Below are 20403 nucleotides of genomic sequence, written 5' to 3'. Positions count from 1 at the left end.
ACTCCAGTTGAAGACAACTCGAATAAAAAGTAGAAAAGCGATATTTCCACCTGCTTTGTCTGCAGTTGTTTCACCAATGTTACAAAACGAAACACTGATTCCTTTGAGAACTTTGGCTTCTTTTGTTAATAGAAAAACTGTTTTGTAGAAAAAAGGTGTGGTATTGTATTGACACTCGCATTGAAAAGTACCCAGCCCTGTTCCTGGGGTGTCAATCTCTTAATTGGCAGTTGAACAAAAACATGAGAACCCAACTACGCACAATATCAATTAGGGCTGCCACTATCGACTATTCTACAGATGAATTATTAATTTACACGATCCATTTTCCTCCAGAAAATCTAATTGACCATTTAATTTGAGTTCATTTGTTTTGACAAACTGTATGTCATTGTTAAAACGCAGCCCAAAAAAAATGTAAACAAAGGTTTAAATATTAAAGTGCAAAACTGTAGGTTTAAACTGGCAACTCCAACATGATAAAAATAAACACACTGGCACCGTCAATCAACATAAAATAAGCCCAGATTCTTACCTAAACATTTTCTCAAACGTATTCAGTGGAATTTCTAAGGTAGCAGGCAGACGACTGTATGGCTTTATATTAAACAGCTACAGGGACAAAAGCTCTCCTTACTAATGAACAGACAACACTACGGTTTCAGAAACGCAACATGACGTCACGCTGCGGTGGCCAATCCAGCGATCGGACCAGTCAAACTGCTCCACAGTCAGTAAGCCAACTCATGGACCAAACTATGATAATTCTGTGTCCTTGCTTGGGTTCTCTCATGTACCCAGTTTCAATGTCTGTGTCTGGCTTACAGTCTATGCTGAAATATAGCGACACCACAAAGCGTCCTTTGGTTTGTGTTCCTTTGTTTGAGAGAGAGACAGCGACAGCTGTGATCGAGCTACATAGAGAGTGAGTAAGGAGAGGGAGCGGCAGTAGGAGTAAGTCGGTGAATCAGAACGGTTACGTTCTGAAGCACAAATAAACACTCCTGCACCGCTGCGCTGTTGTCATGACGCAGCAATTACTTAGTGATATTGAAGAAAAACAATGAAAAACCATGTGTCTGTTAAAAATATTGATGTTGACGCATTTTCAGCGATAACTTACTACTACTATTGACAACTCGCGGCAGCCCGAATATCAAATCTGCTTTGCCATCTTTGCTATGAAACCATGTTCCATGTGTGTTACAGGTCAGGCGAGCAAGCTGGTGGCTGTCATCCCCTGTAATGACCAGAGGCTGAGACCCAGACACACGTAAGGAAACAAATACTCAACACTTACACTATATACATTTATGGAGAGATATTTCACTAATACTACGTTCAGACAGAAGACGCGCATGACACAGGTCTAGTGACGTGCGTTCAACTCGCATAGGACCAAAGACTGTATATAAAGATGGACGACGCGTCTCCTCTTCCTCCCACTGTACAAAAATGAAGCCAAAATATCCCGGATACGGGAGCTGCCTTCGTGCACTAGTGACCTCATTTGGAGCCAGAGTCTGCGCAGTAGTGATCGGAGTTGGAGCCGCAGTATCGAGGACCCGCCCACACACCCGACTAGGGCTGGGTATTGGTACTCAATACCTTTTTAAGCTATCGACCGAAATAACCCAGTACCAAGTTGTATCAAAACTTCTCCAGTCAAACTATACCTGCATTTGATCCTTTTTCTACCCAGATCTAGAAAAACATTTGTATTTTTATGGTTTTGCTTGTAGCCAATCATAGCAAGCGTTCTTCGATTTAATGCGATATGAGATTGGCCCTCTACCGCAGCTACAGCTAGCAGCTAGCAGCTACATACAGGCTGTGGTGGTGAAGTCGAGTGCAGTGTAATTGAATGAGTTGGCAGTTCAGCCTGTCAAGATGCCACCAAAAAAAAAAAGAAGGTATCAAATGAAGCACTCTATTGGTATCGGCATCACTTTAAGGGTACTGATATTTGTACTTGTATTGTTATTTTTAAAACAATACCCAGCCTTCCACCCGGCCGACTCGGTCGCACAGGGCTCAGCTGTCACTCATGTCGGACTGTTGAACAGGTGTTATTTTTTCCCCCACTTGTTTTGCACCTTTTTGTTGCAAGTCCCGCCCTACTGTGCTGTGATTGGCTAGTACTTGTTACTTTGACGCATCCCTGTGATTGGATGCTTTCTCCACCGTCCACTGTCACATTTTCGGTCCCGCTTGCAACACTACAGGGAGTGCAGAATTATTAGGCAAATGAGTATTTTGACCACATCATCCTCGTTATGCATGTTGTCTTACTCCAAGCTGTATAGGCTGGAAAGCCTACTACCAATTAAGCATATTAGGTGATGTGCATCTCTGTAATGAGAAGGGGTGTGGTCTAATGACATCAACACCCTATATCAGGTGTGCATAATTATTAGGCAACTTCCTTTCCTTTGGCAAAATGGGTCAAAAGAAGGACTTGACAGGCTCAGAAAAGTCAAAAATAGTGAGATATATTGCAGAGGGATGCAGCAGTCTTAAAATAGCCAAGCTTCTGAAGCGTGATCATCGAACAATCAAGCATTTCATTCAAAATAGTCAACAGGGTCGCAAGAAGCGTGTGGAAAAACCAAGGCGCAAAATAACTGCCCGTGAACTGAGAAAAGTCAAGCGTGCAGCTGCCAAGATGCCACTTGCCACCAGTTTGGCCATATTTCAGAGCTGCAACATCACTGGAGTGCCCAAAAGCACAAGGTGTGCAATACTCAGAGACATGGCCAAGGTAAGAAAGGCAGAAAGTCGACCACCACTGAACAAGACACACAAGCTGAAACGTCAAGACTGGGCCAAGAAATATCTCAAGACTGATTTTTCTAAGGTTTTATGGACTGATGAAATGAGAGTGAGTCTTGATGGGCCAGATGGATGGGCCCGTGGCTGGATTGGTAAAGGGCAGAGAGCTCCAGTCCGACTCAGGCGCCAGCAAGGTGGAGGTGGAGTACTGGTTTGGGCTGGTATCATCAAAGATGAGCTTGTGGGGCCTTTTCGGGTTGAGGATGGAGTCAAGCTCAACTCCCAGTCCTACTGCCAGTTTCTGGAAGACACCTTCTTCAAGCAGTGGTACAGGAAGAAGTCTGCATCCTTCAAGAAAAACATGATTTTCATGCAGGACAATGCTCCATCACACGCGTCCAAGTACTCCACAGCGTGGCTGGCAAGAAAGGGTATAAAAGAAGAAAATCTAATGATATGGCCTCCTTGTTCACCTGATCTGAACCCCATTGAGAACCTGTGGTCCATCATCAAATGTGCGATTTACAAGGAGGGAAAACAGTACACCTCTCTGAACAGTGTCTGGGAGGCTGTGGTTGCTGCTGCGCAATGTTGATGGTGAACAGATCAAAACACTGACAGAATCCATGGATGGCAGGCTTTTGAGTGTCCTTGCAAAGAAAGGTGGCTATATTGGTCACTGATTTGTTTTTGTTTGTTTTTGAATGTCAGAAATGTATATTTGTGAATGTTGAGATGTTATATTGGTTTCACTGGTAAAAATAAATAATTGAAATGGGTATAAATTTGTTTTTTGTTAAGTTGCCTAATAATTATGCACAGTAATAGTCACCTGCACACACAGATATCCCCCTAAAATAGCTAAAACTAAAAACTACTTCCAAAAATATTCAGCTTTGATATTAATGAGTTTTTTGTGTTCATTGAGAACATGGTTGTTGTTCAATAATAAAATTAATCCTCAAGAATACAACTTGCCTAATAATTCTGCACTCCCTGTAGTGACACTGCTAACGTTGAACAGAATGTAGTAATAATAATACAAAAATAAATATTATTAATATAATGATATTATAATATATTTAAATCCTTATATCTACAGAGGGATTCAACCCAATTTAATCTCTTGTTCATTTAACATTTTCCTCTCAGTGCAATATGTTCATTGAATAAAGTTATGGTTATGAGTACATGATTTGCTCAGTCTTGAACCATGTGTTGCCATCAAAAAAAGAGTTAGAGAACTGTTTAATGTATAAGATAACAAAATAGGCAAAAAAAAAGCATTTCAGTTAAAATAACATTTGTTATTTTGTCTAGGGAAAAGGCTATGCTTATTATCTTAACATATGCCCCTCATAAGTATTTGTGTCAGTGTGGTAAATTAACTAATCAAATCTTTCCTATTTCGGAAAAAAGACCAACTAGAAAATGAAGTGATCTTAGGGACACGCCATAGAAATGATCCTAGGTAGGAAGTGAGGAGCAACTGTACGATGCATTGGAGACAGCACTAATCCAAAAATGCACCATTTTATTTATACAAAAATATTATTATTAATAATAATGATAATAATAATAATAATATATATGAAATGGTGTTGTTCTTGTGCTCTCTCTTTCTCAGAACAAAATTAAATAAATTTGAATTAATTAATTTAAAAAAAAGACAACGAAACAGCACTATGCATTCAGCTCATCCCATGTTCACTTGTCGGGCTCCCTTTGACATGGGTATTCTACTTACAATTAGTACGAACAGAGAGTTGAGGTATGACAAATTACAGACGTGTTTTATGTTGTACATTTTTTTTTTATAAATGTTGGTTGTGTATTTCTTACACTGCCTGATTGTCCTGGTTGAGGGTAGTGCCTCTGCAGTGGACAGGTGTATATTTAGCCAGAGCCAGGATGCCATTGTGCCAATATGTGCAACACGTTCACATTGTTCTATTTTACAGTTATTGTTATAAATATTGTTCAGGAATCTTGTTTACATAAAGTGTGGCGTGGGTGGTGCTGGTGTCATGTATCTGGTTCAAAAACTACAAATCCCACATTCCACATGCCGCAATGAGCCAATCACAGTGTTTTCACTCATCACTGTGATGAGTGGTCAGTGTTTTAAAAAGCTGTTTTCAGCGTGTCCAATTTTCAAAACAATGTTTAAATGTTTTAAAAAGCTTTGTTAATATCCTCCGGACCGTAGTGTCTACATACCAGGGTCTTCCACTTCATAGTCCTCCACTGGGTTTCACATCACTATTGCACACAAGGAGAAGGAGCGCGCACACACACACACGCGCGCGCAGTATAAATAAGTATGTAATAAGTTGTTAATAAACAAACATTTTTCACTGTGCTCCTAAATTTCTTTGGGTGCTCCTACATGTTTTTCTTTTCGGAACACATGTACTCCTTGGGGAACAAAGTTAGCGTAGAGCCCTGCTAGTCGACCCGCGTCACACCAACCCTGGCGAGAGGAGGTTTTGAAGCAGGGTCAGCTGACGCATGTTGACCCCCGACGCGGGTCTAACCTGCTGCTGCGTCGGTCTGAATGGGTTATAAGTTATTACATGAACAGGCTGGTCTGAGGTTGTTTCATTGGACTGATATGGACTGACGATGTTTTGATCTGTGTCCTCCTCCCAGGAAGCTGTACGTTGCTGTGTCTGTTGGTGTGTGCCTCCTGGTCAGCTCCCTGGTGTTGTTCTTCCTGTTTCCTCGCTCTGTCCTTCTTTCTCCGGTAGCCGTCAAGTCATCCTTTGTTTACTTCACTGAAGACGATGTCCAAATTAACATCACGGTGGGTAGAGAGAGCGTGACAGAGAGGAGTGAACGGTTAGATGGATGAAGAAAGAAAAGTGAAAGGTGTGGATGGAAGGATTGATAGGATGAGTTATATTTCTTTCGATTGTTGCAGCTCTAAGGAACAATGGAACGTACTCTTATTTAGCGTTTCTCAACGGCAGGACTGTCCCCCAGGGGGGACGTCGGGACGCTCGAAGAAATCATTTGGGGGGGAGGGGTTGTTTAAGCGCAGAATGAGTAGGATTTGTTGGTTGCTGTTTGTAAACACACCATTCAAAGTTGAGAGAGAATTTCCATAACCTCTTTATTTGCATAAAACAGAGACTGAAATAAAAGATGTAAATAAATAAAAATATAAATACAACAACAAAAACATAACTTAGCTCAAAATGAGTCCAAAAATCCGGTCATTCTCTACAAAAGAACATAAAACATTTTTAAGGCGCCATATGCTTGTGAGCTCTTCGACATTGTTGTGCTGTAGAAACTGTAATCAACTTTCAGTCTGGCCTTCATCATCCTGGCAAAAATAGTATTCACGTCAGAATCCAAAGTCCTCTATTTTACTCCTTCTGCTGAGGTAGATAGTCATTTTTGTTTGACCTAAAACAAAATTTAATAACTGACATTTCACTCTTCACTTCTGGCTGTATCTGTAGCCTAGGATGAACATGTGCTTATATGAACCTGACAGATCGAACTCCCAAACAAGAGGCCAGATCTGCCTCGTGGATCAGATGAGGTCCACATAGTTCCACCATGTGTCCCAGCGCGGAGGGTCCCGCTGCATGCTCTGCGTTGAAGTGGCTGGTGCACTACTGGCTCTTTCAAAAGCCAAGATGGGGAAACACAGTTTGTCAGTCTCTCTGTTTGCCGAACATCCCCACACAGTAAACAGTCCATGATAAAACTTTGGGAGATTGCACAGTTTTTGAACAGGTCCATTAGAAACAGCTTCAGTGAGACCCAAGCCCCCACCACGGCTCAGTATGGCTCGGGCTATGGTTCTCCAGACGAGGTCTGCGGGTCTGGCGAGGAGCCTCTGGAGTCAGAAGGTAGCACCCCTGCTGTCCAGGTAAACGAGCCCCTGTCCTCCTTTGACAGAAACAGCACGCTCTGCAGGACCCAGTGCAGGTCCACAAAAGAAATCCGCCAGCAGACGTGTGGGGTGGGGTCCCCACATGCCAGTCGATGCCATAGCATGGAAGACACCAAATTGTTAATCACTAATGTGCAACCTTTAAAGGACATGTGGCAAAATCCGTTTCCATTTTCTGAGTCGTCCTTCAACCTTCTCTGAAACATTGTCCCAATTTTTGCACAAAAAAGAATCATCACCAAGATAAACACCAAGGTATTTAAGCCCTCCCTTGTTCAATATTAACCCCCCAGGCAAGGAATCATTAACAGTTTCAACAAGGACATTAATATCATCTTGTTTTTTGACAAAGACAACAACATCATTAGTGTAAGCAGATCATTTAAAGGCTTGTTCACCACCAGGGAGGTTTATACTACAGATGCAGTCTCAGTTTATGCAGGAGAGGCTCTATGGCCGGAGAGTACAGCATGCCAGATAGGGACCAGCCCTGTCTTACTCCCCTCTGAACTTTAAAAGGAGCACTTAAACCACCATTAATCTTTAGTACACTCTGTGTCACTGTAGCTATGAGACCAGAGCTGAACCCAAAGGCATCCAGCGTCTGCCACAAGTACAGGTGTTCAACTCGGTCAGAAGCCTTCTATAGAAATCAGACCAAGTTCACAACCCAATGAACTGGAGAGGTCCAGAATATCACAAATTAGAGTAATGTTGACAGATATCAGCCTGCTGGGTACAGAATAGGTCTGGTCTCTGTGAATGACCTGCTCCATCACTTTTCTCAGCCTCGTGGCCAACACCTTGGACAGACGTTTGCAGTCAGTGCAGAGCTACTGGCCGCCAGTTCTTAATTTCCTGTAGATCCCCTTTGTTGGGGAAAATGGTGAGGACTGCTCTCCAGCAGCTCAAAGGTAACTGTCCTTTTTAATAAGACTGTCTCTGTGGACAATCAGGAAATCAGGTTGAGGGTAGCGGACGCTAACAGACTCAACAAACTGATCCGTAAGGCCGGGGACATTGTGGGGGTGGAGCTGGACTCTCTGGCGGTGGTGTCAGAGAGGAGGATGCTGGGTAAACTACATGCCATCTTGGACAGTGTCTCCCACCCGCTCCATGACGTGCTGGTCAAGCAAAGGAGTACCTTCAGCGAAGACTCATCCCCCCACAATGCACCACAGAGCGCCACAGGAAGTCATTCCTGCCTGTGGCCATCAGACTCTTTAACTCCTCCCTCTAACATCACTGCAATTACTTGAAATATTGTGCAATATTCTCTGTTTAATACTGCTGTGCAATATACTCTGTTTTCAGTTTAAAATTCCCTATTTATTGATATTTATTCATACTTATATTACTGCTGTGCAATATCCACCATCTCATAATCATCTTAATAAGCTACACTTAACTTGGCAGTACTCATTATTGCACTATTACTTATTACTTATATTATTACATTGTATTATACCGTACATACTCATCAACTGGTAAATCCACTTTTGTACTTATACTTATTTTAGCTTTTACACTTATATCCACTTTGTACTTAATTTATCTGTATTATAGTGTATTTTATTTTGCAATTGATTTGCTTAGTACTTCTATTCCTGTGTGCACTGACGTGACAGTGAGCAGCTGTAACAAAAGAGTTTCAATAAAGGATTCTGATTCTGAATGTATTTTCAACAAGCAACCCTCAATAATTTCTTCAGTGACACAAGAAATGGGTAAAAAAAAAAAAAAAAAACTTTAGAAATCAAGAAACCAACTCCAGCACTGTTACTTCTCTTATGGCTGAGGAAAACTTGTGTTTCTTGTAGAAAAATAACATTTAACTTCCTGAACTTAAACTGAAAAGAGAAGCTCTTGACATCCTCTCGGGCACCAATACTGTCTGAGGAACCCAGCTTTCTGTCACACATGTTAATGATGAAGCTGCATTTCAACCAGACACAGAGGAACACGCAGAAAAAGAGGAAACCCGATACAACTTAACCATCATTTCCAATTTGCGTCCTAAGTTTTTTTTAATATCAGTTTTTGGAGACAAACTTCTTGGTCAGTAAAGGTTGGTTGGCCGGTGCTTTGTGTTTTTCATGAAAAGTCTGAGTCAAGGAACGGTTTTAAATCCGCGAAGAAATCGTCAGCTTTAACTAGTCTCACGCCTTTTGTGTCTTGTAAAAAAAAAAAAAGGCCTTATTTTGGTGGAGTAACCACTCCCCACATCCACCTGTATGTTTCACTTAGTTCCCTTTCCTGCATGTTTATTTCACTGTCCTCTGACTGAGAGAGAGAGCACGGCTGGTTGTTTGACACTTTTGTAACTTGTTCATTGGTTGATTTGTTCTGTGGATTTTCTGTGGAAACTTCCTCATCCAACAACACTCTAGTTGCGGTGTAACCAATATTTTCTTTTGACTCACTTTGTTTTTTCTGCTCACCTTGCTGACTCATTAGACCTTCCATGGCGCCGTTCTCCTGATCGCTGCCATCTCTGTCCCTCCTTCTGTCCGGTTCATCTGTAAAGAGGCTCCGCTGTCGGCTCTGACAGAAGCAGCTGACCGGCTCTCTCCGGGCACGAACAAATCAAGTGTCCCTCAGTTTCACACCCGAAACATTTCATCGTTTGGGAGGTCACATCCACAACATAACCAAAATCATCAACTTTAAACTTGAACACCAAATTCAGCTCCTCATCGCTCTTTTTAAGGACCATGAAAACTTGTCTCCTAAAAGACACGACATGTTTAAGATGAGATTTACAGCTGATGGGGATCTTTACTGGAGACACTGATTGTCCATGTCTCGCCATCTCTTTCTCCAAACGCTCATTTTTCATTTGAAATAATGACCTTTTTGGCAGGATTAACAAGTGACAATACAGGGGTGTAAGTCCCTTAAATCACTGCTCCGCTCTCAACTAGCTGATTCCCTTTCTCTGTACTGTCCAGAACAATCACAGCAGCACTGTTCATTCTGATTTCACACTTTGATACCCAACAGTTTCACCTGCAGCTAGACTACCCTCTTCAACCGAACACCCGACAGGCGGAGAAAGTTTGACAGCGTGTCAGTCTGTGCAAGCCGGCGCTTCCACCTGCAGCCATGCTGACCAGACACGCGGCAGCCTCCGCAAAGGAAAACTCCTCCACCAAACAACACAGCAACAACTACACAAACTGTGAAACGAGAGTAGAGAAACGGGCAAAACAGTTCGACTCCGACGCGCTCTCTGCAGCACTCGCCACGCTCACTCCCAGCACGCACAGAGAGAGCGAGATAGAGGTGGTCGAGCGACCTCGATAGTTAATGAGGAGAGGGAGCGCCGGTAGTGAGAAAACCAGTGAATCAGAGAAATAAAACTTTATTTTCTGATGTCCAAAAACACAAACACCACAGAAACATCTCATATGCACAGTAGGGCGCAGATTCTAGAGACTGTTTTATAACATCTTAGTTCTGATTGTAAGTTAGTTAAAACCACTCGGCGATCATCCCTTCAATCATCGATATAGGATGCATTCGGCACAAGTCTGGCGTGAGCTTACCTCATAGTGAACTCTGATCAGCTGTTGTGGAAGCAAAAAGGTTTCCATCTCGGGGTTCATCAGCTAAGAGTTCAGGGTTAGGCTCAGTGTTAAACCCGGTTTCTGGAATACACCCCTGCTCGCAATGTTTTTTCATAGAGTCCCGCCCTCACAGCCTGCATGCTGTTATTGGCTGGGGGCGACACACCCACTGCCCAACGGTTGACAGCGTCTCTGCAGATACAGACACCGCCACACACTTCTAGTGGGCCGTAAGTGATGATTGAGAGGGATTAGTTTTGAATGAGTCTATACGTGGTTTTTTAGGGAAATCCTACTTATTCTGCTTTTAAACGACGTGGGTCAGATGTGCCCAGCGTTGGCCGGCTTTCTGGGAGAAGACCAGGCTGCTTCTCCTTGCTTCCCCAACAACATATCTCACTGAGCAGGGATTCAGCCAGGTCCTCCACATGCAGTCCAAGTACCCCAATCGCTTGGACTTGATGGCCTCAGGCGCGCTTCGGCTGACTTCTCTGCAACTAGCAGAGAACCACCAAGCGCAGGGCACGCACTAACTTTCAAAGCAATTTAGTTTATTTCCTTCCAAAGTCAAGATAAGTCCTCCTTCTTTTTCCCAGTAGCCTCAGGGTTTTTCCTCGGTAGGCTGCTCTTGTTTTCCGTCGGAACAATTAATAAGAAAGCTTCTTGTTTGGCATTTCTGATGGGCTGCTGTTTCAATAACGACACCTAATTAAAGTGTGAATGTCAAATGCTTTTTTTAAACACTTAATTTCTATTCACATTTTGCTCCCTGGGAAACTAATGATATTCCAAGTTACTGGCATTCAGTGACAGGCTTTTTTAATGATATAACAGAATAATAATCAACGTTAATATTCAGGGAAGACAATTCGCCTACATTTTATTTGATGGACAGGGATGGGGGGTGGTGGCCCAAAAAAGGTTGAGAACCACTGTTTTAGGGCGATGAGTCATGTGTTATAAATCACAACTGTGTTTCCTTGTAGAATGTCCTGAACATCACCAACCACAACTTTGCGGCGGTGCAGGCCTACAACCTGACAGTGCAGGCCCTGAACTTCGACATGGTGGTGGGAACAGTTTCCATTAAGAATGTCGCCTCTGTCAAACCTCTCTCCATCAAAATGGTGAGTCGGCCCAACCTCACAGGAACGGATAGTATCATCTAGGGATGGACGACTATACAGCCTGCTGTATCTTAACGAAAAGGATGGTTAAGAATAGTTTCACTTGTTCACATCATTACTGCAAACACAAGACAGCTGCCATTGTGACATGAGATACAGCAGCATGCTGGTTAAAAGATAATGCTGGTGATATTCTATATTTTAATATTGTCACAAAATCCCATGAGAAGACTTAAACAACACCAAAGTTAGAGAAGCAGCCTTCAGTGTGGGGACGTATTTTCAGTAAGGATATGTAGGAGGAAAACAATGACAGATGTAGAGTCGCATCTACTAAACCTAAATCTGAAACTCGCGTGGAAATAATTACAGCAGTGGAGGATTAACAGTACGATCGATGTGATATAGTGTCGCATGTCCATCTGTCTGTCCTGAGAATCGTCTGTTTTATCTCTTGGCACCAGTCAGCAGCTGCTTTGGGCTCACATGAGTGTAAACAGGGCATTCCTGAAGAAGAGAGCCAAAAAACAAATGTGGATTACTCCGCCGCTGAAAATAGTCCCCAACCAATGCACTGTTTCCTCCTGTTTGTTTGATAAAAACTACAGTGAGCCGCTGCTAAAGATGTACATCTTCAGTAGGAAGCAGTGGCTTAATACAGACTCACCAGCCTTAGCCTGTCACATCCATTTTACAGGGTGGAAGCTGAGACAGAAAGAGACAAGATTTTAATGTACTGTGATATACTCAGAAAAATACTGAATGAACTGCTTGTGCCTCTTTCCTTCCTTCCAGTACTCCTTTGTGATCCCCATAAAGCTGACTGACCCTGACATGAGGTGAGCTGCCAGTGTTACTGCCTGATGGCTTTCTTTCAGAGCCTGTTAAACTACGGAGACTTCCATTTCCACAACAGCAGCCATGTCGTACTCCCCAGCGTGCTGCTCTGACTTTCTCTCTTTAACACAAATACTGTTTTCATTCAATCATTTATGTATAAATCATTTCCAAACGCTGCTGCTTTTCATTTTTTCTGTTGCTGTTAAAGAAATAGTTTGACATTTTGGGGAATACACTTTCTCTTTCTGATGGAGAGTTACATGTTCAGATTGATACCACTCATGCCTGTACAGTAATCATAAAGCTGCTTAGCTTAGCATAAAGACTGGAAACAGGGGGAAACATTAGCCTGGCTCTCTCCAAAGGTAACAAAATACACCTACACCCACCAGCACCTCGAATTCTCACAAAGGAACGTTATATCTCGTTTGTTTAATCCAAACAAAACCAAAGTGTAAAAGTGACAATTGGCCATTGTACGGTGGGTTATGTGCCAGACTATTTCTAGGCTGTGATCAGCAGCCTCCTGGAATCTCTGCTGGTTGCCTGGCAACTCATCCTAGTCGAGAAATAAAACGTGTTCATTAGCGGGCTTTAGAGGTGCTGGTAGGTTGCTGTTCCAGTTGGACAGAGCCAGGCTAGCTGTTTCCCTCTGTTTCCAGTCTTTATGCTAAGCTAAGTCAACCTTTATTTCAAAGGGAAAAACAATATTAAATGTTGTGTGGCGAAGATGGATTTCACGTTACTGTGTCTGTGCTCCAACCGTTGAAGACATTCACACGGAGCTCTTGGCGGAGCACAAGCTGAAGAAGCATGTAGTAATGGAATGATGATTAAGCCTTGTCTCAGCTCCGTGTACCAGGGGCACCTGTTGGTTTTGAATCACACTGTGTGTGTGCTGCAGCCTGGTAGAGCCTGTTCTACCGGCTGACCGCCACTACAGTTAGCTTTGTCCTCCTGGAATACCAAGAGTTTCTGTTTAAGCTTAGTGTCCATCTGTGTGTTTAACATCTGCTTAATCAGTTCCAAACATGTGTTGTCAATGTATGGTAATATTGTCATTATTATTGTATAATGCTCTACATGGCGTGTTTTTAAAGACTACCACTCATTAGCAGGTTTTTTTGCCTGTTCTCTGTTTCTCTGCAGGAACTACTGTCGGAAAGCTTCGCTGCCTGTCCACATTCTGTACCTGCACCTACAGTGAGTATCGGCGTATGCTCAGTATGTGTCGGCGTGTCTGAAGATTCATGCGTAGTGTCAAGGCTAGAGTACCAGCTGGGCACAGTGGTCAACTGCTCTTGGTTCACTGTGTTTTAATTTTCTTGTACGTAATTTGATTAATTACAAATTTGTTTAGGAATTGAACTAAGATCATTTTACTTTCAAGTAGCGGTAATGCTAGCTGGCGGCTAATTTAGTTCATTCCACATGATGGCGCCGACTATTTACTGGCGTTTACCAGCCCGTTGGCGCTTTAGACGCAGGTAACTAGGGGAGACCGGGCAATTGTAACAAACAGTGTTAGAGTCACAGTATTGATTGAAATGTTACATCTGCCCCCACCTGCAGGGGCGATTGTAACAACACACCTAACGCCTTCATAGAAATACCGAGGACCACAAACTCCCAAGAATATAGGTATAGTTAAAACAATTGAACAATTAATTCCAGTTTAATTAAAACGGTATAATGAATTAGTTATATGTAAAAATAACATTAAGTATGTTGATTTTCAGCCTGGATGTCAGTATTTAAAGTTAAGACAGCTTCTGATTCATACACATTGATTTTGAAAGCAGGAGAAATTGGCTCTTGGCAGGAATTGAACCCGGCTCCCCAGATTGATCGCAGACCATGTGCTGGTGAGATTCATGCTTCTGTTGGCGCGTGCAGGCTCGAATGAAGCTGCGAAGGCCGTCTTTTGACTGAAAAAGTTGTATGTTGCACACATGTTGCAGGGGAGGTTTTTAAAAGCGCTCTGTATATTTTGCTGCTTTTTTGTCCTTTGCCAATCACATGCGTGATTATGGCACAGTATCAGTATTACATAATAACCTGAGGAATAACTCATGATGCAGATTGTTTTCATTTATTTACAGTACACTGTAGGTTTTTATGGTGTTTCAGCACAATTCTTAAAAGGATCAAAACGAGGCCTCTGGTGGGATTTTCCAGATGTTACATCTCAGCACAAAGGCAAACCGGCTTCAATCGAGACTGTGGAAACAGTGTAAAGCTTTTAAATTTCTTTTAAAAGTCTGAGGGCCCTGTTTTAATCGCATGAGCGCAATGACCGGTGCAGAGCGCACGGACTGGTTCATGTATGTGCAGCAGTGCAAAGAGCAAAAGGGCTGGGTGCAGCAGAATTTAGATCAGAGGGCGCGGTGATTAATAAATACACTCTCAGCCAGTCACATCACTGCTCTCATTGGTCTGAAGCAGCTGAGCCAATCACAGTGAAGCATGAGGACAGCTCAACAAATGAAGAATCGGCTTGTTGTCTGGGACGCGCCCGGCGTGAACAAACCTGCAGCCAGAGGCGGCGGTGTGGCTTTTACTGGTGACCAGTACACTGATGATAGAAACCAATAATAAAACATAGTTTATATGATCGCATCAATCTGATGCTACTTCATCAGCTGCGTCATCATTTTTCTGTATTTCTCGTTGAAATGTGACACAGCGGTGTTTGCACTGTAATGCATTTCAAGAATAAAACGTGAAGTGCCGTGACACCCCCGGGTGTAATCAAGGTGCACAGCAGGGACGCTGTGTGGAACGGCGCTGCGCTCAGATCTCTCAGCATGTGACTGAACTGAAGGAGAAACCTTTCCCCTGTGGACAGCAGATACTGTTCGAATCACTGATTCACTCCTGCAGACGCTCCCGCTGCAAACACATTAAACGTTCTTTGTTTTCAGGCCGATTTAAAAGCATCTACTGGCTGGAGAGTGTTTGATTAAAATAGTTTATTTATGTTTTAAGCATTTGTTAATATTAATATTTTGTTAGTGGCATGGGAGAGACAGTGCTCCAGAAACAGGCGTGGCTCTGAGACACATTTTCCATCAAATCAGCAGCCGCTCTCTGTGCACTGCCTCATGAATGAAGCTCTCCCAGCTGTGCAGCACAGATCCAGGAACAGGATCGGGACAATACCAGGCACGAAGATGGATCCCCGGGTTAGAACGGTAACCCGCGTGTTAAAGCGACGAGTTTCTGTTCATGGCTAAGGTTCGGCTATTCGAAAATCTGGGTCTGACCGTTGACTTGTTTTGAAATGTAATGACTCTTGGTTCTTTTTTCCATTTTGGCTGAAGAGATTCTGAGAATGTTATGAATGACAGACAGTATACACGGTTATACGGGAGTATATGTATTCGATAAACATGAGTTGCAAACAGTAACATTTCTAAACCCTAGAATAAATCGCACCTTTATTTTGAAGGCCGTCCAGATGTTTCAGTCCGCTTCTGGCGGAGGGTCCTACAGGAACGCTACGCTTTCTGCCAGAGTTACAGCACTTCTGGTTATTTCAAAGGAGAGGTTTGTGTCTTTGTTTACATGCATCAGTTCAACAACATCAGAATCAATCATTTGATTCTGATGTTTTCAGGGTCTGTAAAGGTTCTAAGAAATGTCCCCAAAAATCAGAAAATAGGAATATTTCCCATTTTCCACTGCTTGAATCTTTAAGCAGCAGTTATTTAGTAGCATTCTAAGGCTGGTTTCACTATCAGTGCTGAGACTAACGGCAGATAACAGGAATAACCATTTACAGTGTCTGCGTCGACCTCTGCCCCAGTGTTGAAGCCAACGCTCACATGACTCTCGGTGAACGGATTAAACAATCCCCCACAATGCATCCGTCACATTCTTCAGACTGGGTGGGGAGAAAAACATCACTGTGTTCAAAGATCAAATGTGTTACTCCGTGCAACATCCAGGCACAGTTTGAGAAGTGTTGCAGAGTTGTTACTGTGAACTTCGCCGCTGCTGCTAGTTTGATTCGTTAAGACAGCAGTGTAACACTGTACATGTTTGTGGATGCAACTGAGAATGTGTTTTTTGCTTTGTACATACTGTGTGTACACACAAACCTTCTTTGTAAGTTTTATTTACATCGTCTCTCAGTACTGTGTGACTCCGCTACTCTGTCTCTCTCCGCTGCGAGCCCATTGGTTCCTGCTGAAGACGGAAATCTTTAAAACACAGATATATCGTTTCCTGTTTAAAAAGCCTCAGTCCTTTCCTCAAACAGCTGCTCGCTGTGGTTTTTATCAGACCAACAGCAGGAAACAGAGCATCTGTTGGGGACTATTTCCAGCGGCGGATGAATCCACATGTGGTGCTGTAGTGAGTGTTTGGGGCAGCAGGACGGTGTGTGTGGGGCTGAGGCAGAATAAACTCCAGTGTGTGCGGCTCACTGATGGGTTTTAACAGTTTGTGGACAACAGTGGAGGAAGAAGATCCATCAGCTGTGACTCACACACACCTGTTAGCAGATACATTCATACTAGTTTTGGGTCTTTTAGGAAAAATATAGAAAAGTCATATTTATTTGACCTACAGACAGAAATATCCAAATTTGTGATTTAAGAGGAATTAATGTGCTAACCACTAAAACTAGTGTTTTTACATTTCTGTTTGTGTGCGGAGTAAACAGACGAGAGACAGTGTGTTGTAAGGTGTGCTGAACTTTGAACCTGCCGACCTGTATGCATTGTAGCTGTCTACACTTTAATACACTTTACTTTCTTACCTTCAGAGCTTCTGAATTAGATTGTGTCAGGTGTCTACGGATGACCCTAGCGTTGGCTAGTTTCTAACTTGCAGGCCGTTTTGCTCTAGAATACTACGAAAGGTGTGTGGTACGTGCCCCTGGTGTACTGGATTTGATTTATCATTTACAGACTGCAGACGTTACGTTAAACAACCAAGATCGTGTCAAGATTGTAAGACTTCAGTGAGGCACACGCCTGCGTAGTACTGGGCTGACCCCGTATTGTCATTGTATAATTTGCACTCTGACATAAGTAATGGTTAAAAAAATGTAGCCGAGACGTTAAACTGGGATGATTGTTTCTTCTCCTACTCCTATTTCTATTTGACCTGTCATGCTCTGATATGTCCGCTTGCTTGCGCGATTATATTGTCTGGAAATTCCTAATTTTTCTGAACGAATAGTCTCAGAAGAGACAATAATAGTCTCTTTTGGCTGGTTAAGGCTTCACAGCTATCAACATCTTTTCAAACTAGCTGAAAATCATCTTTTCAAAAATCTAATTGGCTTAAAGTTAATTATTATGGAGGTGTAAACAATAGAAACTATATAAATATAGCTGTGGTGGTAGGTTAGTGTGTAGCCTAAGTGAAATCGTGTTCCTTGGTAAACTATGTGTAGGCAGGGGGAAGACAAATGGACAAACAGACAGAAATGACCAACTAACAGTATTGGCATCTGCAGATATTTTTGGAAAATTCTGTTATTGGAATCAAGAATTTTCTTATCAGTGCATCCCTCACTTCTTGTCTGTTTTACTGCTGCACGCAAATGATGTACGATAATTCATTGTGTGAACAGCAGTGATTCACATCTGCCACATGTCGGTCACCGAAGTGGTCTGTCTTTGCCCTGCTTCCAGTCTTTGTGCTAAGCTAGGCTAACCACGTCCTGACTCCAGCTCTACTTCTGCTACTGAGACTGATATTCTTCCTCTCATCTAACTCCTGAAAAGAAAGCAAATAAGTGTATTTCCCAAAATGTTGAAGTGTCTCTTTAAATCCAAGCATTGCTAACCGGCGCTCCTGTAGCGCTCCTGTAACGCTCCTGTAACGCTCCACTCCTGTAGCGCTCCTGTAACGCTCCGCTCCTGTAACGCTCCGCTCCTGTAGCGCTCCTGTAACGCTCCGCTCCTGTAGCGCTCCTGTAACGCTCCGCTCCTGTAGCGCTCCTGTAACACTCCGCTCCTGTAGCGCTCCTGTAACGCTCAGCTCATGTAATGCTCCGCTCCTGTAGCGCTCCTGTAACGATACGCTCCTGTAGCGCTCCTGTAACGCTCAGCTCATGTAACGCTCCGCTCCTGTAGCGCTCCTGTAACGCTTCGCTCCTGTAGCGCTCCTGTAACGCTCCTGTAACGCTCCGCTCCTGTAACGCTCCGCTCCTGTAGCGCTCCTGTAACGCTCCGCTCCTGTAGCGCTCCTGTAACGCTCAGCTCCTGTAGCGCTCAGCTCCTGTAGCGCTCCTGTAACGCTCCGCTCCTGTAGCGCTCCTGTAACGCTCCTGTAACACTCCGCTCCTGTAGCGCTCCTGTAACGCTCAGCTCATGTAACGCTCCGCTCCTGTAGCGCTCCTGTAACGATACGCTCCTGTAGCGCTCCTGTAGCGCTCCGCTCCTGTAACACTCCGCTCCTGTAACACTCCGCTCCTGTAACGCTCCTGTAGCGCTCCGCTCCTGTAGCGCTCCTGTAACGCTTCACTCCTGTAGCGCTCCTGTAACGCTCCACTCCTGTAACACTCCGCTCCTGTAACGCTTCGCTCCTGTAGCGCTCCTGTAACGCTCCTGTAACACTCCGCTCCTGTAACGCTCCTGTAACACTCCGCTCCTGTAACACTCCGCTCCTGTAGCGCTCCTGTAACGCTCCTGTAGTGCTCCTGTAACGCTCCGCTCCTGTAGCGCTCCTGTAACGCTCAGATCCTGTAACGCTCCGCTCCTGTAGCGCTCCTGTAACGATACGCTCCTGTAGCGCTCCGCTCCTGTAACGCTCCGCTCCTGTAACACTCCGCTCCTGTAACGCTCCTGTAGCGCTCCGCTCCTGTAGCGCTTCACTCCTGTAGCGCTCCTGTAACGCTCCGCTCCTGTAACGCTTCGCTCCTGTAGCGCTCCTGTAACGCTTCGCTCCTGTAGCGCTCCTATAACGCTCCTGTAACACTCCGCTCCTGTAACACTCCTGTAACACTCCGCTCCTGTAACACTCCTGTAACACTCCGCTCCTGTAACACTCCGCTCCTGTAACACTCCGCTCCTGTAACACTCCGCTCCTGTAACGCTCCTGTAACGCTCCGCTCCTGTAGCGCTCCTGTAACGCTCCGCTCCTGTAGCGCTCCTGTAGCGCTCCTGTAACGCTCCGCTCCTGTAACGCTCCGCTCCTGTAGCGCTCCTGTAACGCTCCGCTCCTGTAGCGCTCCTGTAACGCTCCGCTCCTGTAGCGCTCCTGTAACGCTCCGCTCCTGTAGCGCTCCTGTAACGCTCCGCTCCTGTAGCGCTCCTGTAACGCTTCGCTCCTGTAGCGCTCCTGTCAGAATAATTCTGCTGCGTTTTGTCATCCTTTCTCTGCAGGATGTCTATGAAAGTGTACTACCTGGCCCACTATGAGCAGCTCTCGCTGGAGACATACGAGTACATCGACTGTGGAGCAAACAGCACCATCCCACACAGTGTGCAACCCCCACCCCCCTGATGGATGGATGTTGGATGGATGGACACAGAGACGAACAATTACTGTGGACGTGCTGTTGGGGAGGGCTTTTCCCCATGAACTGTGGATAAGATATAATGTGATTCCATTAACTCTCGTCCTGGATGGATGGACGAAGGCCTGGATGAAGAATGGACTCTTTCTACCCCACCCTATATATGAGAGCATGGAGGAATGATGATGATGATGATGATGATGATGATGATGATGATGATCATGATGATTGATGATGATAATTAATAATAATTAATAATAATAAACTTTTTTTATACAGCACTTTTCAAAACAAAGTTACAAAGTGCTTTATATGGTTGAACCCGGAGGCAATGAGGCAAATAAAATCAGACAATTAAAATAATACTCAAATAAAATGGAATAAAATACCAATACCAACAATAATATAGAATAAAAACCGATAACAATAGAACAGATAGGACTTGTTGGAAATAAAACCGTGTGCTCGCACTAATCCAAATCTTTTTAAAGATCAGTTTTGAGAAGTGTCGGGTTCAGATGCTCCACTCTACCCCGCTGTTTGGAGTTCCTCAAGTTAAAGCAGTGAGGATATCATGTCATGTGGTACAGTAGATGTGTTGTAATGTAAATATTGTCAAGTGAAAATTGCAGCTGTGTTAAAAATACGTACAAATGAAATTATGATACATTCTTTTTATTTTTCTGCTGCCCCCGGATGGTGAAAAAT

The 20403-nt window shown here is 43.7% G+C and overlaps 1 protein-coding gene across 6 annotated transcripts in view; it reads left to right on the top strand.

The window, feature by feature from the left end:
* The window catches only part of LOC122869570 (transmembrane protein 106A-like), a 28662-nt gene extending 8308 nt beyond the window's left edge, over nt 1-20354 (top strand). For 3 of the 6 annotated variants that reach the window (XM_044182740.1, XM_044182741.1, XM_044182736.1), the window contains exons 3-8: nt 1210-1273; nt 5425-5578; nt 11238-11378; nt 12174-12217; nt 13368-13421; nt 19562-20354. In XM_044182740.1, the coding sequence (XP_044038675.1) occupies nt 1210-1273; nt 5425-5578; nt 11238-11378; nt 12174-12217; nt 13368-13421; nt 19562-19682 (578 nt within the window). In that variant the 3' untranslated portion in view covers nt 19683-20354. Of the gene's footprint in view, nt 1-1209; nt 1274-5424; nt 5579-11237; nt 11379-12173; nt 12218-13367; nt 13422-13790; nt 13860-14017; nt 14689-19561 lie in introns of those variants that run through there. The other 3 variants (XM_044182738.1, XM_044182737.1, XM_044182739.1) reach the window with 3 other exon arrangements.
* The last annotated feature ends 49 nt before the right edge of the window (nt 20355-20403 follow it).

The sequence above is a fragment of the Siniperca chuatsi genome, linkage group LG21, assembly GCF_020085105.1.
Source record: "Siniperca chuatsi isolate FFG_IHB_CAS linkage group LG21, ASM2008510v1, whole genome shotgun sequence".
Classification (NCBI taxonomy): domain Eukaryota; kingdom Metazoa; phylum Chordata; class Actinopteri; order Centrarchiformes; family Sinipercidae; genus Siniperca; species Siniperca chuatsi.
Note: the sequence above shows the minus strand (reverse complement) of the source record. Positions and strands in the feature narration are given on the sequence as shown.